At 46.2% G+C, this 19,365-nt stretch overlaps 1 protein-coding gene across 2 annotated transcripts in view; it reads right to left on the bottom strand.

Moving 5' to 3' along the window:
* Positions 1 to 617: 617 nt before the first annotated feature.
* LOC144175098 (MFS-type transporter SLC18B1-like) overlaps positions 618 to 19,365 on the bottom strand; it is a 61,213-nt gene continuing 42,465 nt past the window's right edge. For both annotated transcript variants that reach the window (XM_077704165.1, XM_077704166.1), the window contains exons 9-14: positions 18,853 to 18,951; positions 15,344 to 15,435; positions 12,752 to 12,847; positions 7,413 to 7,487; positions 4,781 to 4,874; positions 618 to 848 (exon numbers count right to left, since the gene is read on the bottom strand). In XM_077704165.1, coding sequence (XP_077560291.1) covers positions 768 to 848; positions 4,781 to 4,874; positions 7,413 to 7,487; positions 12,752 to 12,847; positions 15,344 to 15,435; positions 18,853 to 18,951 — 537 coding nt within the window. In that variant the 3' untranslated portion in view covers positions 618 to 767. The remainder of the gene's footprint in view (positions 849 to 4,780; positions 4,875 to 7,412; positions 7,488 to 12,751; positions 12,848 to 15,343; positions 15,436 to 18,852; positions 18,952 to 19,365) is intronic.

Genomic DNA, 19,365 nt, shown 5'->3' with positions numbered 1-19,365 from the left:
ACCACAGCCCATTGTGGCGAATCGCTGCTTTGCCCTTCCGAAAGCTCTCACATTGAGTGTAACGGCTTCAATTTTTTTTTTTGGCGGGCGCGTCGATCCATTTCGTGCTGGTTAATGCGCATCGCTAGCGAGGGCGAGGGGGACCGCCATGGCCTTACTCCAGGTATCAGTCAAGCTCTTTTGTGTTAAGTTCTTTTGTGCGACCTCATGGGCTGCCCGGTGAAGAGGCCGGGTTCGTGGCCAGGTGCCCACTCGGTGTGCATGTTTGTGTTGTTGCAGTGCAGGAGTTGAATATGACGAAGTATTTCTGAGACAACAGGATGGGTCGGATTATAATAAGACCTTAAAGCTGAGAGGGCTTCGTAGGTATATGTGAGGATGTGCACAGAGGGCGAAAGAGGTGGGTCGTATTTGAAGGCGATGAATGCCGCAGCACAGTCGATGGCGTGTACAGCTCCGGATCAAGGCTTGAGTGTGCTGGGCAAAGTGGGGTGCTAAAGTGCCAATAACACCGTTGTGAAAAAGAGCCAGGAAAAAGGTTGATGCATGAGTACATACGCTCTTACTTCGAGAAGGAAACAAAACAGTTCACACCATTGAAAAACAAAACAAAAAGGAAAAAAAAAAAACATGCGGCACCCCGCACATCTCACATTTATTCAATGGGAGCTAAAATGGTAAGACAAAGGTCTAAAATAGGAACAAGAACATCCAAAGAATGAATTTGAACAAACACGTTGGTCTAAGTTCCCAAATAAAGGCGAAGGTCACGTGGCTCCTTTAAGGAGATGCTGCCGGTCTGATGAAGACGGGGGCCGTGTCAAGACATAAATGCAGATGGCCACCATCTGCAATGTGCAAAGAAACATCGTCGCAGCCTGGTGGATACGCGGAACCTATCAGCTTTATCAGTACTCTCCCCATAATAAATGTAAAACGGATCACTTTACTGAAGAATACTATCTTGACGTTGACCAATTTAACAAAAGCCCTGTTCAACTTGAAAAAAAAAAAATACGATTCATAACTCACTGAGGTCCATTTCAGCCCCGAAAGCTGTTTTTTAACAACAAAGAAAAAACTGAAAGAAATATTAAAAACTTCGAATTTCACGCTATAAGGGCATGATGGGGGCGGGAGACAACTAAAAACATGGTTATCAGTGTGTTAACTGCACGGCAGCATTCAATTGATACCACCAAACGGATGTACAGGCCTGACTACAATCGCCCAGTTATGTTTCGGGGTGGTGGCCCAGGTTAGTGGCCGTTAAAGGAGCCATGAAGACAAAATACAAGTTGGGTTTATTAGAAAGACTGCTTAGTCCCGATAACAATGATGCCAATATCATCGCAATCTTCGAAAAAATAACGGAGATATTGAAGAAAATGTGTGAAGCAGTCGCGACCCCCTAGCCAATTTGCCGCAACTTTTCTATGACGTCACGGAACTTTGTTTGTGCGATTGGCGGCCGCCTAGCTGACCTGTCGCGACGACACATGACTGGACGCCTGTAATGGGGCCTCTAGTTCCATTTGAACGCATCACTGAATGCTAACGTGCAGATAACGCACTGAAAATTATGTTTTATTGTTGGCCCTTATGACGTCATTCTTGTTCATAACACGTCACTGTGGCGCAAAATTTGAAGGATTTTAAATACTTCTTGCTTTTTTTTCGTTAAAAAATATCTTTTGTGGCTGTAATGGAGCTGAGTGCGATACTGAATTCTAGTTCTTTAAAATTAAACTTCTCTTCATGGCTCCTTTAAGAGTACAAACAAGATTCTGTGACGTCATAGAGAAGTCGCCGGAAAGTGGATGTTTTGAAGTTCGTGATAAAACTACAATCATTAATGCTGTCGGTACCGAACAATTTTTTTAATAAGCCAACCTTGTGTTTTGGCTTCATGACCCCTTCAGCAAGGATCATAAACGAATCGTAAGTGTAAACAAGATCGTTGTGGGTAAAGCGGGTTAGCTAAAACACTGCGCATGCGCTATGGCTTCGTGCATTAGCCCTTCTGGATGGCCTTATCGCGTTACTACTTTGGCGATCATCTGATGCACACCCTCTCGTGGCGTATGCATGCAACGGCCAAACGTTAGAAAGCAGCTAAAACAAGGTACTCAGGCCTCATCCTATTCGTAACCGGGCCCGGACTGTGCGCCACTGCCAGGGGCTCCTGGTCTAAGAAATCCCGCCATTTGTCCGCCTTCCAATACGCAGTCGAATTGAGTGTTCGTAAAAGTTAGTTCAAGTGAAGCGAATTAGACTTGTATCCTTCACTGCAACAAAATGATTTAGTAATCTTTTGCTTCGGCTTGTACAACGAAACCCTAACGACGTTTAGTTCCATGGGTAGCCAATGTTGTTTATACATTCCCTTTGTCACGCGGCAAAGAAAACAGACGACAGACTGGAAGATGCGTAAATTACAGGTTAAAGGAACAGAGTTACAATGTGGAAGAGGGCATCATCGGACATCTCAGCATAAATTGCATAGATTGAGGGTGCAAACCAATTCGCACTTCAATACTGAATAATGATTAAGCAACAACAACACAAGACGCATTGCTGAGGATTATTAAAAAATAAAAAATAAAAAAAAATGTGTAAGATTTCCTTCTGGAGCGCCATTTTGTTCACAACCCGGAACTCTAGCTCATATTAAAATACAGTGTGTGTGCAATCCCAAACTTCCACCTCTCCGATCCCCTCTTCCCACCCCTGAGCTGTGGGAGAACCTGGTGACCAGCGACCGTTTGGACGTCCAGCAGCTCCTGGCATCCAGAGCGAAGGCTCTCTGCTCACTTGATGGATTCCCGGACTAGGGAACCACTCCCACTTTAGAAAGCTCAAATAAACGTTCTCTCTCTCTCTCTCTCTCTCTCTCTCTCTCTCTCTCTCTCTCTCTCTCTCTCTCTCTCTCTCTCTCTCTCTCTCTCTCTCTCTCTCTCTCTCTCACAGCCAAGGAAACTACCTATCCTACATCGAAAGTCTGTAAGCATATATGGGGAGGGTGTTGTCATGAAAGACCGTTGGTTTTTTTTTTACTTGTTATGTTTTCTGCTTCCTGGTTTTGTTGCCTTGATATCTGCTGCTGTACTTATATGCCAGATGCCGCAGCAATAAACTTCAGTTGAGAGCCAAGCGCCTGCGTGTGGCACGTCCTCCCTCTCGTGTTTGTCCGTTGCGCTGTGAATTCAAGAGCGCCAAATACGTGGCAGGAGACGACACACATCGGGGCGTTGCGGAATTATAGTACTGGCTAAGCGAAGGTCCCACGCAACGTGCTAAGAAACCGAGGACGAAGAACGCAAGGCTCGACAACAAGCTGTGACGCAGAGAAGGGCTAGAGAGCGAGCATCCGAGCAACGGCAAACTTTCATTTTTTTGAGAATAAGCGGTATTCGCAGTTGAATAAAAAGGCGTATTCGTCTTTAGTCAACCACAAGTTATGGTCAGAGTCAGGTCGTGTTAGAAAGTACGAAGGTTTCATGTGCGGAACAAATGAATTTTCGACTAGACGTGTTGTTGGGCAAGTTGGTTCATGATCGGGCGCCCGTCAAGTCCGTCCACCGTCCTTGTTGTTACTGCCCTCGACTTTATTTTCATAATCATTCATTTACTGTCTTAAAAAAAAAAAAAAAACTCTCCGAGGTCGCCTAAGAGATTATTATCGGCTGTGGATAAGATAGAAGATTGCCCTCTTCGCAGAGCGCAAAACCGAGATTGCCCTCGCAGAGCGCAAAAAATGGCGTGTCTCTGCCGCCGAACAACGCACTCACAGTCCCAGCTGCCCTCTCCCCCTTTCACGTGGCTCTGAGCAGGTCCATACGTCGCCTAGCAGCGCGGTCTCTTCCTCGTTTTTCTTTTTTTTTTTTTTTTTTTAGCGCGAAGCTCACGCCATGGAACGTTTTGAAATCATATGGGGGCCGTTTACCGGCTTGCGACGCCGACGCCAGCTTTATCGCTATATGGGCCATCTAACGCTTTTCTACTAAAACTGCCACCGTAACCTGGAACTGAACCCTTGACTTCGTGCTGGGTAGCGCAGCACCTTAATTACTAAGCAACTCTGGCTGGTAGTACAGCAAATTTTCAGGCAGCAGGATTTTAGCGAGCGAGATTTTGAGTATTTCTGACAGCTGCGTTTGTGTTGAACACGGTATGCATTGGCATTAAATGTTAACCAAAGGCAAGCGTACAGAACATATATACTCAGTGTTAAATATGATTACATGATGCGCAATCGATGCTTTCCTAACTTTCTACCTTTTTCAATTTAAGGTGCTACGTACGGATAGAAACGCCGTTCCTCTTTGACAAGAATTACAACAATTGAAACAGCGTACGGTACAATTTGGTGAATGCTTTCCTTGGTCTCCACATTTTTTTATGCGTGGGTACTACCAGAGTCTTTCAAAGCATTGAAGGACTCTGGTACTATAGTCGGGGAAATGCTTGTCTGTAACAGTGATTTCTGCTCCAACTATCTGAAAAATGCCGACGGATACTCTTGAAACAAGTGTTGGTGAGCGAAGTGGTAGACGTAGAATTCAGAATGGTGCACTAATTTTCTCTAAATTATTTCAAACCAACCCGACGGAAGGCCGGAAGTACACAAAGCCATGTTATAGACAAGCATTTTACCGACTGTACGTACGCATAGAAACGCTATTCCTGTTGACAAGGGCTACAGCACTTGAATCCCCGCGGACAGTTGGTGAGCATGTTTGTGGAGAACCTCACAGAGACTGTCGGGTAAGGTACCTACCAGGAGGATGTCGTTGCCGAGAAGGACCATGCTGCCCATTGGATACCCCACGGTATCTAGGAGGTATCCTCCCAGCGTCGGCCCCACGAACGCTCTGCACACGACGTGGGAAGCACAACCAAAAAAGCACTATCAAAACCTCGTGGTCTGCTAAGAACTTCCACACGTTCTGACGATCTTATAACCTGCTCTGGATTGATTTTTAATTGTTAGATGTACCACTTTGGTGGCCGTAAACAACTCTTCCCGATCTCCCACCCTAATTCTGACTGTTTATGGCCTTTAACAATCAAACTTTGTTGTGAGGCTCTTTGAACGCTTTCCCCGTTCTCTGTAGCAACTCCACTTTAGCATGAGCCTCTCTGGAGTCAGTTCGCCCACATTCTTTGGCGAATAAAATCCGAGAAAAGATACCGCACAGGAGGAAACCTTAAGAGACACGCTTACAAAACGGGAAAGCTTTGCAAGTCGTTACACGAAGCTAATTACATCACAAGCAGAGATCAAACACACAGAAAAAAAGCACGAGCACTCTCCCCGCGTGCCTTTGTCCAGTAATTATTTGCAATAACAAATCTCTCTGGCCTTGAACATCTATATAATACAGCCGAGGATTCGTGGTTCTTTTTTTTTCTGCAAGCGAGCTGAATGCTTTTTGTGAGACGAGGCGCATTGAAAGAGAGCGGGCCTACATTGTAAATTAGATAGGAACATCGATCGGGCCTTAAAAAATCCCAAAAAAGAATTAGCGGACAATAAATGGCACCGGGATTCACCTGGCATCCTTCACCAATTCTCCAAATGCCTACCCCATTGGAGCCATTGCCTTAGAATCAATACTGGCTGTCAGTAACTGTAGAAGTGAGCTACTGAATTAAGGCAGTGAAAGTTCATTATGCGGTGTCACTCACACGTACTATACCTACAAACGGGTTTTTACAAAAAATTTGTTGAAAGCGGGCGGCGTTTCAGCTGCTTGCTTAGTATGCGCGGTGATTTTTCTGGAGTTCATTACAACGCCTAGTTAGATCTTTAGCACTACTATGTGGTGTATACATATCATGGGCTGTAGCATGCCGATATATCATCATCATAATCATCACCACCATCATCATCATCATCATCATCACCAGCCTATCTACGCCCACTGCAGGGCAAAGGCCTCTCCCATTATTCTCCAATTACCTCGGTCCTGTGCCAACTGTGACCAATTTATCCCCGCAAACTTCTTGATCTTATCTGCCCATCTAACTTTCTGCCGCCCTCTGCAACGCTTGCCTTCTCTAGGGATGCACTCTGTTACCCTTAATGACCAGCGGTTATCTCGCCTTCGCATTACATGCCCTGCTCACGTCCATTTCTTCTTCTTAATTTCTACTAATATGTCTTTAACACCAGTTTGCTCCCTGACCCAGTCGGCTCTCTTCTTGTCCCTTAATGTTATACCTATCATTTTCCGCTCCATTGCCCGCTGAGTCGTTCTCAATTTAAGTTGAACCCTCTTAGTGAGCCTCCAAGTTTCTGCCCCGTAGGTGAGTACCGGTAAGATGCAGCTGTCATACACTTTCTTCTTCAGCGACAATGGTAGGCTGCTATTCATTATCTGAGAATGTCTGCCATATGCACCCCACCCCATTCTGATCCTTCTAATTATCTCTGCCTGATGGTTGGGATCTGGGGTCACAACTTGCCCTAAGTATATATATTCGCTTACCACTTACACTGCCTCGCCATCTAGGTCAAACTGCTGTGCTGTCCCGAGGTTATTGATTATTACTTTAGTTTTCTGCATATTAATTTTCAGGCCCACGGTTCTACTCTGTTCGCCCAGTGCGGAAAGCATGCTTTGCAATTCGTCCCCCGAGTTACTTAGCAAGGCAACGTCATCAGCAAATCTGAGGTTACTGAGGTATTCTCCATTAGCCCTTACTCCCACGTGTTCCCAATCCAACGTTCTGAATACTTCTTGTGAGCATGCTGTGAATAACATTGGAGAGATTGTGTCTCCTTGTCTGACACCCTTCCTTATAGGTATTTTACTGCTCTCCCTATGGACGATGATGGTAGTTGTAGACCCATTGTAGATATCCTCTAGTATTCTTACATAATGCTCATCTACCCCCTGGTTCCGTAATGCCTGAATGACTGCTAGGGTTTCGACTGAGTCAAATGCTTTCTCATAATCTATGAAGGCTATATATAGGGGTTCAGTATACTCAGCGCACTTCTCTATCACCTGATTGATCGTGTGAATATGGTCCATTGTTGAATAACCTTTACGGTTATTCAACAATGGTTATTCAGCCGATATATGAGTTAAGCTAAAGAGATGATTGGCGCTCGAAGAAAACTGCATGATAGGAATTTCTGGGTTTCTGTGAGCAAGGTCTCTGAGCAAATATAATTTCAGTAAACCAAATAGACATTCAGTGGAACACAACGTTGGTTTTTTTTCTTCACGTTACTTGGTCGACTGATTGGTCGACTTGAAGCTTCAATAACGCTTTACTGGAACCGGTTCTTATAAGATGAGCTCGTTCCTGTTTCCTGCGACTTGTTCCCCTCTTTACCCAGTCCGATACGATGGATATTTCTTTCTCTCACGCGGTATTGGGACATAGGATGCACGTACCCCAAGGAGTGAGCCACCGTGAACACGGAGGAAACCAGGCCATAGGTGGACAGATCATCCGGGAATCCACGCTCCCTGGAAAGTTACGAGACGAGATAGTATTTCAACACGCCACTTCACTGAAATGTTGGAATGGATTTTTAACAATTTATCAGGAAGCAGTGCCAATGTCGGGGATAAAAAGCGTCACCCAGTTTGGCAACCGGCTTTGGCGCAACCACTTTAATTTGTAACAGGACAGATAAAATAAGATACCCACGTGGCTTACGGGACTCACAGTGAGGTCTACACGACCGCTAGTCAAAAGTGCTAAGTACTCCGCCAGGGGACAATCGAATAATAGCTTGTAAAAAAAGGGTGAATGTCATGACAGGCTATCGATGGCGTGCTCGAGCAGAAAGTGGTGCGCAGAAATCGCCAACATGAATCTTTTGCGTATATACTCTAGCAACAGTGGCACGCAGCTGACCGACACCTTTTCAGCGACAATTTAAGCATGCGCAAACGACTCATGCTGCTCCTTTGTAGACGTTCTTTCCTTCGGGTTCCAGGAAGAACGTGCGTGTAAGTACCTGTGTCCTGGTAGAAGTTTGGTAATATCGCTTCACTGTCGCCATGAGCTTGCATGCAGTCTCAGCGCCTTCTCGCCTAGAGCTTCTCAGTTAGGAGAATTTTCTGCTCGCTTCAGTCTCTCTCGTCTACAGGATCTATTTGTTGACCAACTGCCGCTGATTTACTTTACCGCCTGTTACTGATATTTCCGGGAGGTAAGTCCTGACACGAAGCGACGTTGTAACAGGCCTAGGCTGTGGTGTCATGTCCCGTTGCGGACGCAAGAGCCGGTACATGTCAATTCATGACATGTGGACAGGCGCATGTAGGTAAGCTAACTAGTGAACAGTTGGAATTCTGTATTAAAAACACTGAACTTCCGCTGCGACAAATTCAAGATGGCTTACAGGACCTTGCTGAAACGAGTTTTGGAACAACTGCCAGAGTCGAACGGTCTACATGTTAGAGAATTCCGAAGTTCGAGGTTCGTTTGATAAGTTTATTAAATTTAATAGCGTCACAATGTTTGTGGTCACATCAGCGCTTCAATCTAGCTCAATGGAGATATCGTTGATAATCGTGGCATTATTTTGGGGGGAGGTACGTTTCGAAGCGAGCTTTCAAGCGCTGGTCAAGAAAATCGGGATTGAGGCGAGCTACTCGAAAGAATAAAACATTTTACTAATCGAAAGCCCTACTACGCTATATCTTTCAAGGTCAATCACCCTCAGCCGCTGCCGCATAAGCTGCGTTTCCTTCCTTATCGCTTCACTTGCTCGGAACTTCGCCACTGCGGTACCACGTGACTTGGTGAGGGTGAAACGGCTGCCTCGCCTGCGCCCTATCACTTAGTGGCTGCCGTGCTTTCTGTGCGTGTGATTCATCGCAAGCAAACCACGGGACCAGGCGAGGGTTTATAACGACTGATATATGAAAATACTGCTGTGACCGACTTTGCAGGAACGAAGACACGACGCATGCAGCTGAGCACAAGGACACGGGTTCGATTCCCGGCCGCGGTGGCCGCTTTTCTGATGGAGGCGAAAAGCAAAAACGCCCGTATGTACGAGATTTCGGCGAACGTTAAAGATCCCCAGGTGGTCAAAATTAATCCGGAGCCCTCCACTACGGCGCGCCTGATCGCCTGCGTTGCGTCGGCGCGTCAATCAATCAATCAATCAATCAATCAATCAATCAATCAACGACGCATGCAGATGAAAGCGCTGTTTTGCTGACTGCTTTGCCTGATCTGGTTCCGTGGCGTCGAGGTTCCGTGGAGCTGGTGTTGCGCCAGCTGTAGCGTGGTTGGTTGCTTGGCAATGCGAGGCGGCCCTCAGTGTTTTCGCCAGATTTCCTTTTTTTTTTTTTTTTTTTTGCTAAAGCCACAGCGCGAGCCGCGGACGATCGGCGGTGGCCGGGAAGAGCGCGCTCACGAGCGCCCGGCATTTTCTTGGTATTTTTAAACCGTTACGCGTTACGAGCCGCACATTACAGCCAGATACAACAGCTCCGCTGTTAAAATTTAGGGTTAAGCCGTGCACGTATAATTCAGCTTCAGTTTACGACAAGTCGCCGGAATAATGGCTCGTATTTTTACATCAGGGACACCATCACCTTTGATGACCAGATTCTTGGCAACGACACGTGGTTGTCGCGGCCACAAGTTGGTATGGTGAATTTTTTGGTGCCGCGTTTCAATCCACGAGTATGTACAGTGCGCAACACCCTTGTCTATTACACCGAGTTCAACTTCAACTAGTTACCTTGCAAAACTGCGGGCTCAAACTTGTCACAAAAAACGTTGAGGTTAAAATATATGGTTAAGACTTCAGAATGACACAATAGTTCTCTTGAAATGTTTTTCGACCGAGGCAAGATAGGGCTATAAGTACAAAACCTGTGTTATAGACAAGTGTGTTGCCCTCTGTACGTGCATTGAAGTGTTTTACCTGTCGTGGTTGCTCAGCGGTGCTCTTCTCGCGCACGCGAGTTAGATTCCCGGCCACGGCATCCGCATTTCGCTGGGTGCGACATGTAAAACACACGTGTACGTAGATATACGTGCAGAGCTCCCGGGTTGTCCAAATTAATCCCCTCCTCTGTACGGCATTCCTTGGTGTCGTATCTTGGTATGACACACCCAAAAATATAAAATGTTGCTGCAGTACATAATTGCCATTAAATTACAGTTCAGTGACTATAAAACTAGCAAAATATGTTTTTAAAACAACGCGGAGAACGAACACCAAGAAGCGAGTGGAAATAAACTCGGAACATTTCTTTTAATGCCATTTTCTACACTTCACGTCGGAAATATTAACAGCCAGGCCCAAGGATTAAAGCTCGAGCCCGGCCCGCACCTATGGCTTCGATCCCGAGCCCGGCTCGGGCGCGGCGATAAACGCTTCGGCCAAACTGGCCCGGCCCGCGCTTTGGCTGCGCAGATGGCTGCGCAGATAAAAGCTTAATTCGATGCAGTTAACGGGGACTATGCACCCGCGCTGAAGGCTATTTTTAGAGGAGTGAATGTAAACGTTGTTGACCATAAACTCAAGGTGTAGCACGCACTAAATGTCCAGTTGAGGTCACCACTTCGGATACCATGGGAAAAAATGATGCGATTGTTCGCAGGTTTTTTAGTACTACAGAATAACAGGATTTGACAGTACCGTAGCATCTCAACGGAAACAGTGTGAAATGAAATCCAGCTGGAACAAATGCGGATGTGTGCGCGACGGTGCTCCCGACTGTCGACCTCGGACCGAAAGCGCACGCGAATTCCACGTCGCGGAATGGTGAAGTGAATGGTTTTTTTAGCAAAACAACAACAGGTGAGTATTTTTCCACAGTGTCATTAGACCTTTCAACGTTGGGAAAAAAAGCACTGTTCAAACTGGCGCAAGAGTGTTCTTTCTCTAAGACAATGCACCGTCCAGAAATCAACTGTCGCTATGACAGAACTGTACTAAGAAACTGTATAGAGCGTGAAGACGGGCTAGTTGGTTCATACTTATGGCAAAAACAGCGCAAAGAAAGGACACGGAAGACGAGAAAGAGCGCCCGTGTTTGTCTTTTTCTCGTCTCCCGTGCCGTTTATTTGCGCTGTTTTTGCCATCTGTACGAACAAGTTGCAAGGATGACGCAAGGTTCTCGAATTCATCAAAACTTATTGGAGCGAACTTATGCTCCGCAATAAACTTCCGAAACAACAGACGTCGGGAAAGCAGCCAAACAGGATTACGTGGCCAGTCGAGAGCCCGCGAATGGAATGCCCCCGCGTTTGGCCTGCATTCATTATCTCGCGGCGAAGTCCTTTTGTAGAAACACACAATCAGTTGGACAAGATTGTCGTCCAAACTATAGAACAATACAGGTGAGTAACGAACGCGTTACACAACTTGCCAGACGAGATAGCCGGACGCAGCTTGACACCGGGAAGTTCAGGCGTACGGCCCCGCTTTAAGCATTGTAATATGATAAGATAACTGCGCGTGGCTGGTCGCTGGCATCAAAACATACAACCATTTACAAAGCAGGGTTGGAGGAGGAGGAGGAATAAACTTTATTTCAATATTAGTTTTTGTAGTAGTGGCAATGGGGGGTCTTCTCAGTCCAGAAGTCCCTGGGCGGTCGCTGCCAGGCGGGCCCTTTCAGCCAGCCGAAGCTGATCGCCGGGGTCCGGGCTGGCTAGCATGCCTTCCCACTGCTCATGGTTGGGGGAGGGAGTAGGGGGGAGGGATGGTGTGTGGGAGCACGCCCAAATCATGTGATACAGTAAGCAGGGTTCGCTAAAATATTTTCTGAATTCGGCCCCGTGCAATTTCTTTTGGCTCGTAAACTTGGAAATTTACCTCGGCGGAAACAAATTTCTCAAACGAATGTGCCATTAGCGTCGCTTCATATTAAAGCGAAGCTTTCTAGGTCTCACTTGGGGCGGTGGCGGTAAAAGCCCACTGCAGAAAAGGCAACTTTACATAATCTTCCCAAAGGGCGTATGATGATGATGATACAGACGACGATGATGATTATGATGAAACGCGCAGCTTTCTCCGATGCACATGCGAATGCCACAATACAATCAGTCAAAGCCAAAACCAACAAAACAGTGATCTAACAGAACCAGCACATCCAGATGACACATTCACAAACTGATAGAAAATCATAACGCCGCATTCGGTTAGCTCGGCGTTGTCGTAGACTTGGACTGTGGCTGATTGCATTGTGGACTTTGCGTTTGTATCGGAGAAAGTGTTTCAACCATCTTTCTTCCACAATGGGCGTTAGACTTTCATAAACAAACCTGTTTGAACGATATTGTTTTGAATTTTTACCGGAGTTCCGGTCATTTTACCAATAAAAGCCGCCACCTCATGAACTGCGAGTGTGAAGTTGTATATCCCTATCTGACTTCTCCAAGAGAACTGAAATAAATTGGTGGAAAGAACAAAGAGTGGCCGCGAGAAGAATACGCCGCCTGTTTCTCCCGTACTCTTCTGGTTCATCGAGCTGAAGTTAACAAACCATCGCGATTCGTCACAGCTAGCCAGCAAAGTTGGAGTCATTGGAGCCATGGGAGTCATGGTAGTCGACACACCTTTTGTGAAGGACTGCAACGAAACTTTTCGCACAGAAAATAAACGCAATAACAAACAGAGGACAAGGCAAGGACAGGACAAACGCTTGTCCTGGCCTGGCTTCATCCTCTGTTTGTTATTGCGCTTATGTTCTGCGTGACTATTAACCAACACTCCCAAACCCTTCTGAAATTTTTAAGCATTTTTACTCACAGTGTGTCTCGGAACGATCCAACGAAAGAACAGACGATGGTTCCGCCAGACCCTAATCCGAACATTGCTAGGGCCAGCATCACCGTCCAGATGGCTCTGCAATGACAAAACATACGAGATATTGAAGGGTTTAAATTACGCTCGTTTCATACCCCGCGCAAATATATTTGATCACGTATATGCGCGCTTTGCAGCAAATAACGTGGAAAGACGATAGCGCTTGTGCCTGGCAACACCACGTATTCCTTAATTCCGTTGTATATTCGTATTTCGCGGCCTATCCAAGAATTCAAATTTAGCTTCGATCTGTCGCCCTAGTGAAAAGAAACACGCGTACACACCAGACACTGCTGAAATTTCTTCTCTGGGTAATTATAAGTGGGAAAACAATCATACAGAACGATAGACAATAAAATTTCTTTTATCAACCCTAAGCAAGGATGTCGTCTTTGAAAACTGTGTTGCTTTTCTTGCTCGTACTGCACAGAAATGCACTTCGAAAGCCTGGATGGGAGCTGTGGCCATGCGAGTTATCGGATGAAGTTGCTGGTGCTGGTATCAAAATAAACGTTCGCTGTCTGTTAGAGCCCGTTTTAGTTGCCCTTCTCACACTTATTTGAAGATATTCTATACTACTTCTACGACCGTTGTCTGTGCAGCATCCGTTCTGCTTCAGCCTTTGAGGGGCGAAGCTCCTTAGGGCCTCGGGCTGTAGGCGTTTCCTGTATTTCCTGTAGTCCTCGTCTCGTGTAATCACGGTACTACTCAATGGGCAAAAACGGAGAGAGAGAGAGAGAGAGAGAGGAGAGAGAGAGAGAGAGAGAGAGAGAGAGAGAGAGAGAGAGGAGAGAGAGAGAGAGAGAGAGAGAGAGAGAGAGAGAGAGAGAGAGAGAGAGAGAGAGAGAGAGAGAGAGAGAGAGAGAGAGAGAGAGAGAGAGAGAGAGAGAGAGAGAGAGAGGGGAAGGACGGAAAGGCCGGGAGGTTAACCAGGTGTAGAGCCCGGTAAAACCGCATGCTAAAAGAACACACCCGGACATTCGTTTTCCAATGCCTTGCATCACTTCCTAGCATACTTCTTGGCATGCTGCGGCGAGTGACACGAAGACAACTTACAGCCAGTCTGTCTCTCATTTAATTGCTTAAATCCGGTTCAACACAAGAGAGGGCGCCACCGCCTCAGCAAGCGCGCGATTTCTCCTCTCACCGGCGCTTCTCCGGCGCCTAATCAGCGCGCGCCATGTGGCAAGAGGGAGACTTGCAATCTTTGAATACACTTGCACACTGCGTGCTACGCCCCTCCCCAGGTATCCCGTTAGTAGAGATGGACCAGGATTTTTTAGTGAGCTAAGCTGGTCAATATCGTAAATTTCGCCTATCTTTCCACGTTGCCTGCAGTCATTCATCTAAAGCATGCACTGCTCAGCAAACCCTGTTTAGCTTGTTTTGATATGCCAGAGGAGCTTTGCATTAGCTTTTGTGTCTTTCCCGGTATCACCGATATCGGGAAGTGCGCGATACCTCATTGGCAGGTTAGGAAAGCGTTACCTCTACAGGCCGCTAACTAAACGGCCAATTTTTAGGTGTTTTACAAAGCTCTTCTTCAAGGTATGCTGATGCTGTAAACTTACCGGTTGATAAATATAACACTCAAAGGAAATTCCGCCGTAGTTCTGCCGGCTATTGCAACAAGGCTGCTGGTTGGACAACGAGCTGCCGCTTTTCTTCACAGCTTAGCGACCCGGTGATGTAATTACTTCGGAGCTCTGCACAACGCTTGTTATGACAACAATTAGAAACTGACACCGAACATGAATGTTTATAAAAACCTTTATGAATTGTGAACAAAGCTCCCGTACGGGAGCCGAAACGTCTTTTCTGGTTTTTATAAACAAAGGTTGTGAAGAAGGCTCCACGGGAGCCGGAACGACTTTATTGTTTTTTTTATAGAAAGGTTGTGAACAAGAATCCTGTACGCTAGCCGAAACGTCTTTCCTGGTTTTTATAAACAAAGGTTGTGAACGAGGCTCCCATACCGGAGTCGAAACGTCTTTTCTGGTTTTTATAAGCAAAGGTTGCGAACGAGGCTCCGGTACGGGAGCCGAAACATCTTTCTGGGTTTTTATTAACAGATTGGAAACAAGGCTTCCTTACGGGAACTGAAACGTCTTTTTTGGTTTTTATAAACATTCATGGTCTGTTTCAGTTTTCAATTGTTGTCATGCGTTTTCCCGACCAGACGAGCTTCCATCCAAACAACGCTTAATAGCTGATATTTTCTGAACGTGGCACACATGCAATGACCAGTCTTGAAATGTCCCAATGTATATAAATGTTTTTTTCGGCGGAGTGCGCCGCCGCCCTGTATAAAAAGATTGACACCTTCGTTGTGATCGTTTCATTCCTTTTACGGAAGACATGTTCCTCCATGAGTTATTTACGAACTTAGAGAAAGATTTTCTCATGCCCCCTTCTACCCATAATTACAGCTTAAATTCCCTTATTTGCGAGAATTAATGAAAGTGAGCACTCAAACGGATGGCATATAAGATGTCACTGAATCGGGATCACATACACCCTGAGATATGTACGTACGTGGGCAGTGGAATGAAAGGCGCTGGTCCGACCAGCAGGAGGCTCACAGAGAACAACAGGCATGCCACAATGCAGAGTTCCTTGGTGCGCGTCTGGAAATAAGCATGTCCAGAAGTGAGAGATACTCGTGGAACTTGTAGGGAAACATGTTACAAATTAAGGGGTAATCGTTAAAGAGAACACCAGGTCACGGGTAGCCCAGTACGCCCTTCATAATACTGCACAGTTTGTTTGCACAGATATTGCACGAAATAATGATTCAGTGCCATGATCTGGTGCCGCAAGTTTCAAGACGTTGGTAAGGATATAGAAAAAAAAAACACAAATTGGAAACTCGACTGAAAGACAAGCTGGTACACATTAATGGTGCCCTAATAGCATAGCACTTACGAGAAAAATCAGGACACCTGGTGACAGCTGGAGTCAAAGTTGGAAACCTGGAGGAATACTGCCATACAAATTTTAACACGAAAGTGATTTACGCTGGGGTACACAATTTTCATCGACGTCATATCCATCACGGAAATGACATCACCAGAAAGCTTTATTGGCGCGGCAGCGCTAGGATTCGAGTCCACGATCACTTTGGCCGCAACGGGAGGAGTGAAACGCTCTACCGACTGAGCCATGAAGTTGAAGGGGACGTGAGGAGACGTTCCGCCTTCATTTATTGCGGCGTGCCGAGCGATCAGCAGAAGGCGAACAGCGGCGGAGACGGGCGAGCCACGGCGCCGGTGGTGGTACTGCTTGGCAAAGTGCGAGCGCGGTGTTGTTGGCTCAGTGTTTGAATTCCAACTGCCGGCGCGTGACTCGTGTCTCGTGGCTCGCGGCTCATGATGATCTGCAGTCACGCGGTGCACTGCTCCGGCGGTGCGAGTCGTGCCCGGGTAGCTGTACGAACGCGCCTTATGTCCTTCTAACTTGTCCATTCAGATGGTTCTGCCTCATGAGTAGCGTCATGACGCTAATGAGCACCGATAGTTGGCGCCTCTATAGGGCAGCGTGTAGCAGCGGAAGCTGCTGTGTTTACCCGTCCGCCGCCTATGTGGAACGCCGCTCAGCTTGTGGAACTCCGCCGCCGCGTTCCACAAGCTGAGCTCGTCGCACGCAAGCGTCTGGCGTACACTCCACGGAGCAGGACCAATGTGGTCGCACCTTTGCCTAAGCGACCCGCATGCAGGACGTTGCTCGCCAAGAACACCCACAAGATTGCTGCCGACCTTCAAATCATGCTCCCTTCACTGTAGCGTACTGTGACTTTACCAAATGATTCGTTCACAACCCGTTTGGTTTCGTTCGCACGGTTTGCGAGCGTCCGGGGTTTCAATAGGATTTACGCATTGCTCTGGCGCGTGTGATCCAGTGTCTAATGTTGATGCGTCTAACGGTGCCACACTGACGAAGTATAAAATAGCTATGTACAAGTTCATATCGATGCACAATAAACATTCAAACGCTCCTGTGAAGGCACATTTCACTTTCGTGTTTTACCGATTCCTATGAAAGAAGGATCAACCACACTTTTTTAATGCTTTGTCTTACAAATACATAAGATAACACACCGAAAAAAAATTCTGGGGCGCAGCACAATCAATGTCCACGCACGGTAATTCACGGCGACGCAACTTTATTTAATACGACCGAAAATTCCACTGTGCCTCTTCAATAAATAATTTCCGTAATATGCATAAAAGGAAATAATGAGGCACTCTTGAACCATATATACAGGAGAATTGTTTTACGCAATAGAAACTAATTTGATATCAGGGCATTTCTGCTTACCGGAATGTCTTCCATTATTTAGATATGTACGCGCATGTGAAATTAAAAAAATACCGTAGTGGTGCACGCGCGTAGAAGAACGTAGGCTACACCTATTTCGACAATGGCGCTGTGGAACTTTCCGCTGAGTTTCATATATTAAGCTTTACTGAGGTCATCCTTCGATGACGCTACAAGTCATGGCGACTGCCTACAGGAGTGGCAGGCCGACTACTGAGCAGATCAGGCAGGCACGAACTCAACATTACGAGTCATATCGCTATATAAAAAAAAGTCTTTTGCGTAACCCGTGGACCAAAGTTCGTCCGAAGCAAAAACAACGCGCTGCAGTTTATTTCATCTTAACATACCAGTAAGGAGTAATACAATTGTTAATATTGAAAAAAAAATGGTCTTAACTGTTGTAGTAATCCAAAAATCGTATTGTTTTATTGCTAACCCAGCAATTCAAAAAGAGCAGGTAAGATAGTACAAGTAAAAATAGTGCAATGTCGGGTAGTGGCGGAATTTGGCGCGAAAACGGAATAGCACAAACCCAAGAACAGGGTGTAGCCATGAAGACAAAATACAAGTTGGGTTTATTAGAAAGACTGCTCAGTCCCGATAACAATGACACCAATATCATCGCAATCTTCAAACAAATAACGGATATATTAAAGAAAACGTGTGAAGCCGTGGCGATCCCCTAGCCAATTTCTCGCAACTTTTTTATGACGTCACGGAACCTTGTTTGTGCGATTGGCGGCCGCCTAACTGACCTGTCGTGACGACACATGACTGGGCGTCTGTAATGGGGCCTCTAGTTCCATTTGACCGCATCACTTGAATGCTAACGTGCAGTTAACGCACTAAAAATTATGTTTTATTGTTGGCCCGTATGACGTCATTCTTGCTCATAACACGTCACTGTGGCGCACAATTTGAAAGTTTTAAATAATTCTTGCTTTTTTTTTCGTTAAAAAAACATCTTTTGTGGCTCTAATGAAGCTGAGTGAGATAGCGAATCCTAGTTCTTTCAAATTAAACAAAGTTGTATTTTCTCTTCATGGCTCCTTTAACAAAGCACAGTGACTTTTGGAATATTTCGCTCACAAATGCGTCAAGCTCGAAGTTTTGACCCCCTTGATTATGATATAGAAGAACCACAGATGGGAGGCATGTTTTGTCAAATCCCCATATCTGACCAAACATGCCAAACACCTATAGCTTATAATCGTTTCAATCATCATAAACATCGTTATCATCATCATGATCATCACCCTGCTTGTGCCCACTAAAAAAACAAGGCATCTCCGAAAGATTTCCAGCCCCGTCTATCGAGTACTAGCTGAGCCCACCCTCTTCCCCAAAACTTTCGTAATTCATCCCTGCACCGAGCCCTTGGCCGACTTATATCGCGTTTACGATCCATTGGCAGCCACCACGTTAAACGGATGGTCCACCTGTTGTCCCTCATGCTCATGATGTGACCCGCCCATGCCAATTTTATTCGCATAAATAATATCTGCAATTTGTTGCATTTTTAAGATAACGACAACAAACCAACCGACGAAAGAAAGTGCCTAAGTACACATGTGAGGGCAAATTTCTCGCTTGAAGTCTGGCATGCATCGTAATCTAAAATGAAAACTTGAGAGGTAGAGACGAGATACAGCGGCTGCGGCTCGTAAGGCAAGATTTGAGGGGGCCGGGAAGCAAGAGTGAGGGAAAGGAAACCCGCTACGCACCGTCCTGTCAGCCATCCTTCCCCAGATCCACGCTGTGCAGGCGTACACAGTGCCGTTCAGCACGAACACCAGGCCCACCAGGGACGGCTCTAGATGGAACTGCAAGGATGGGCGCAATGCGCGGGAAATTTGAAAGGGGATGCCACATGGTTCATTCGTCCCCTCCACACACACACACACACAAAATAGAGTGAAGGAAAGCCGCAACAGTAGCTGCTGCACATTTTCACAACATGGTAAAGTTCAAAGTGTTGTTTCGTACCGGTAGACACCGGATTGGAACGAAAAATAAATTTAACCACTCAGGTGCATCAACCTGCCTGGTTGATGCGCCTAACTGCTTTGGGCCCCTGCCTGGTTTGGGCGCCTGCCTGCTTGACTCACATGGGCCTGGACATGAAGATGTTTGTGTCGGCATGTGTGGGCGTATGCGTGGGCGAATGTTGGATACGTTGGTTTTACTGTGCAACCGGTACACGGGAAGCCGTGTTGAATTTAGTTGTGCGCGAGGTT

The sequence above is a fragment of the Haemaphysalis longicornis genome, unplaced genomic scaffold (assembly GCF_048455015.1).
Source record: "Haemaphysalis longicornis isolate Haplotype H1 unplaced genomic scaffold, Haemaphysalis longicornis Haplotype H1 scaffold_3, whole genome shotgun sequence".
NCBI classification, from domain to species: Eukaryota; Metazoa; Arthropoda; class Arachnida; order Ixodida; family Ixodidae; genus Haemaphysalis; species Haemaphysalis longicornis.
This window is presented reverse-complemented; position numbering and strand designations above follow the sequence as displayed.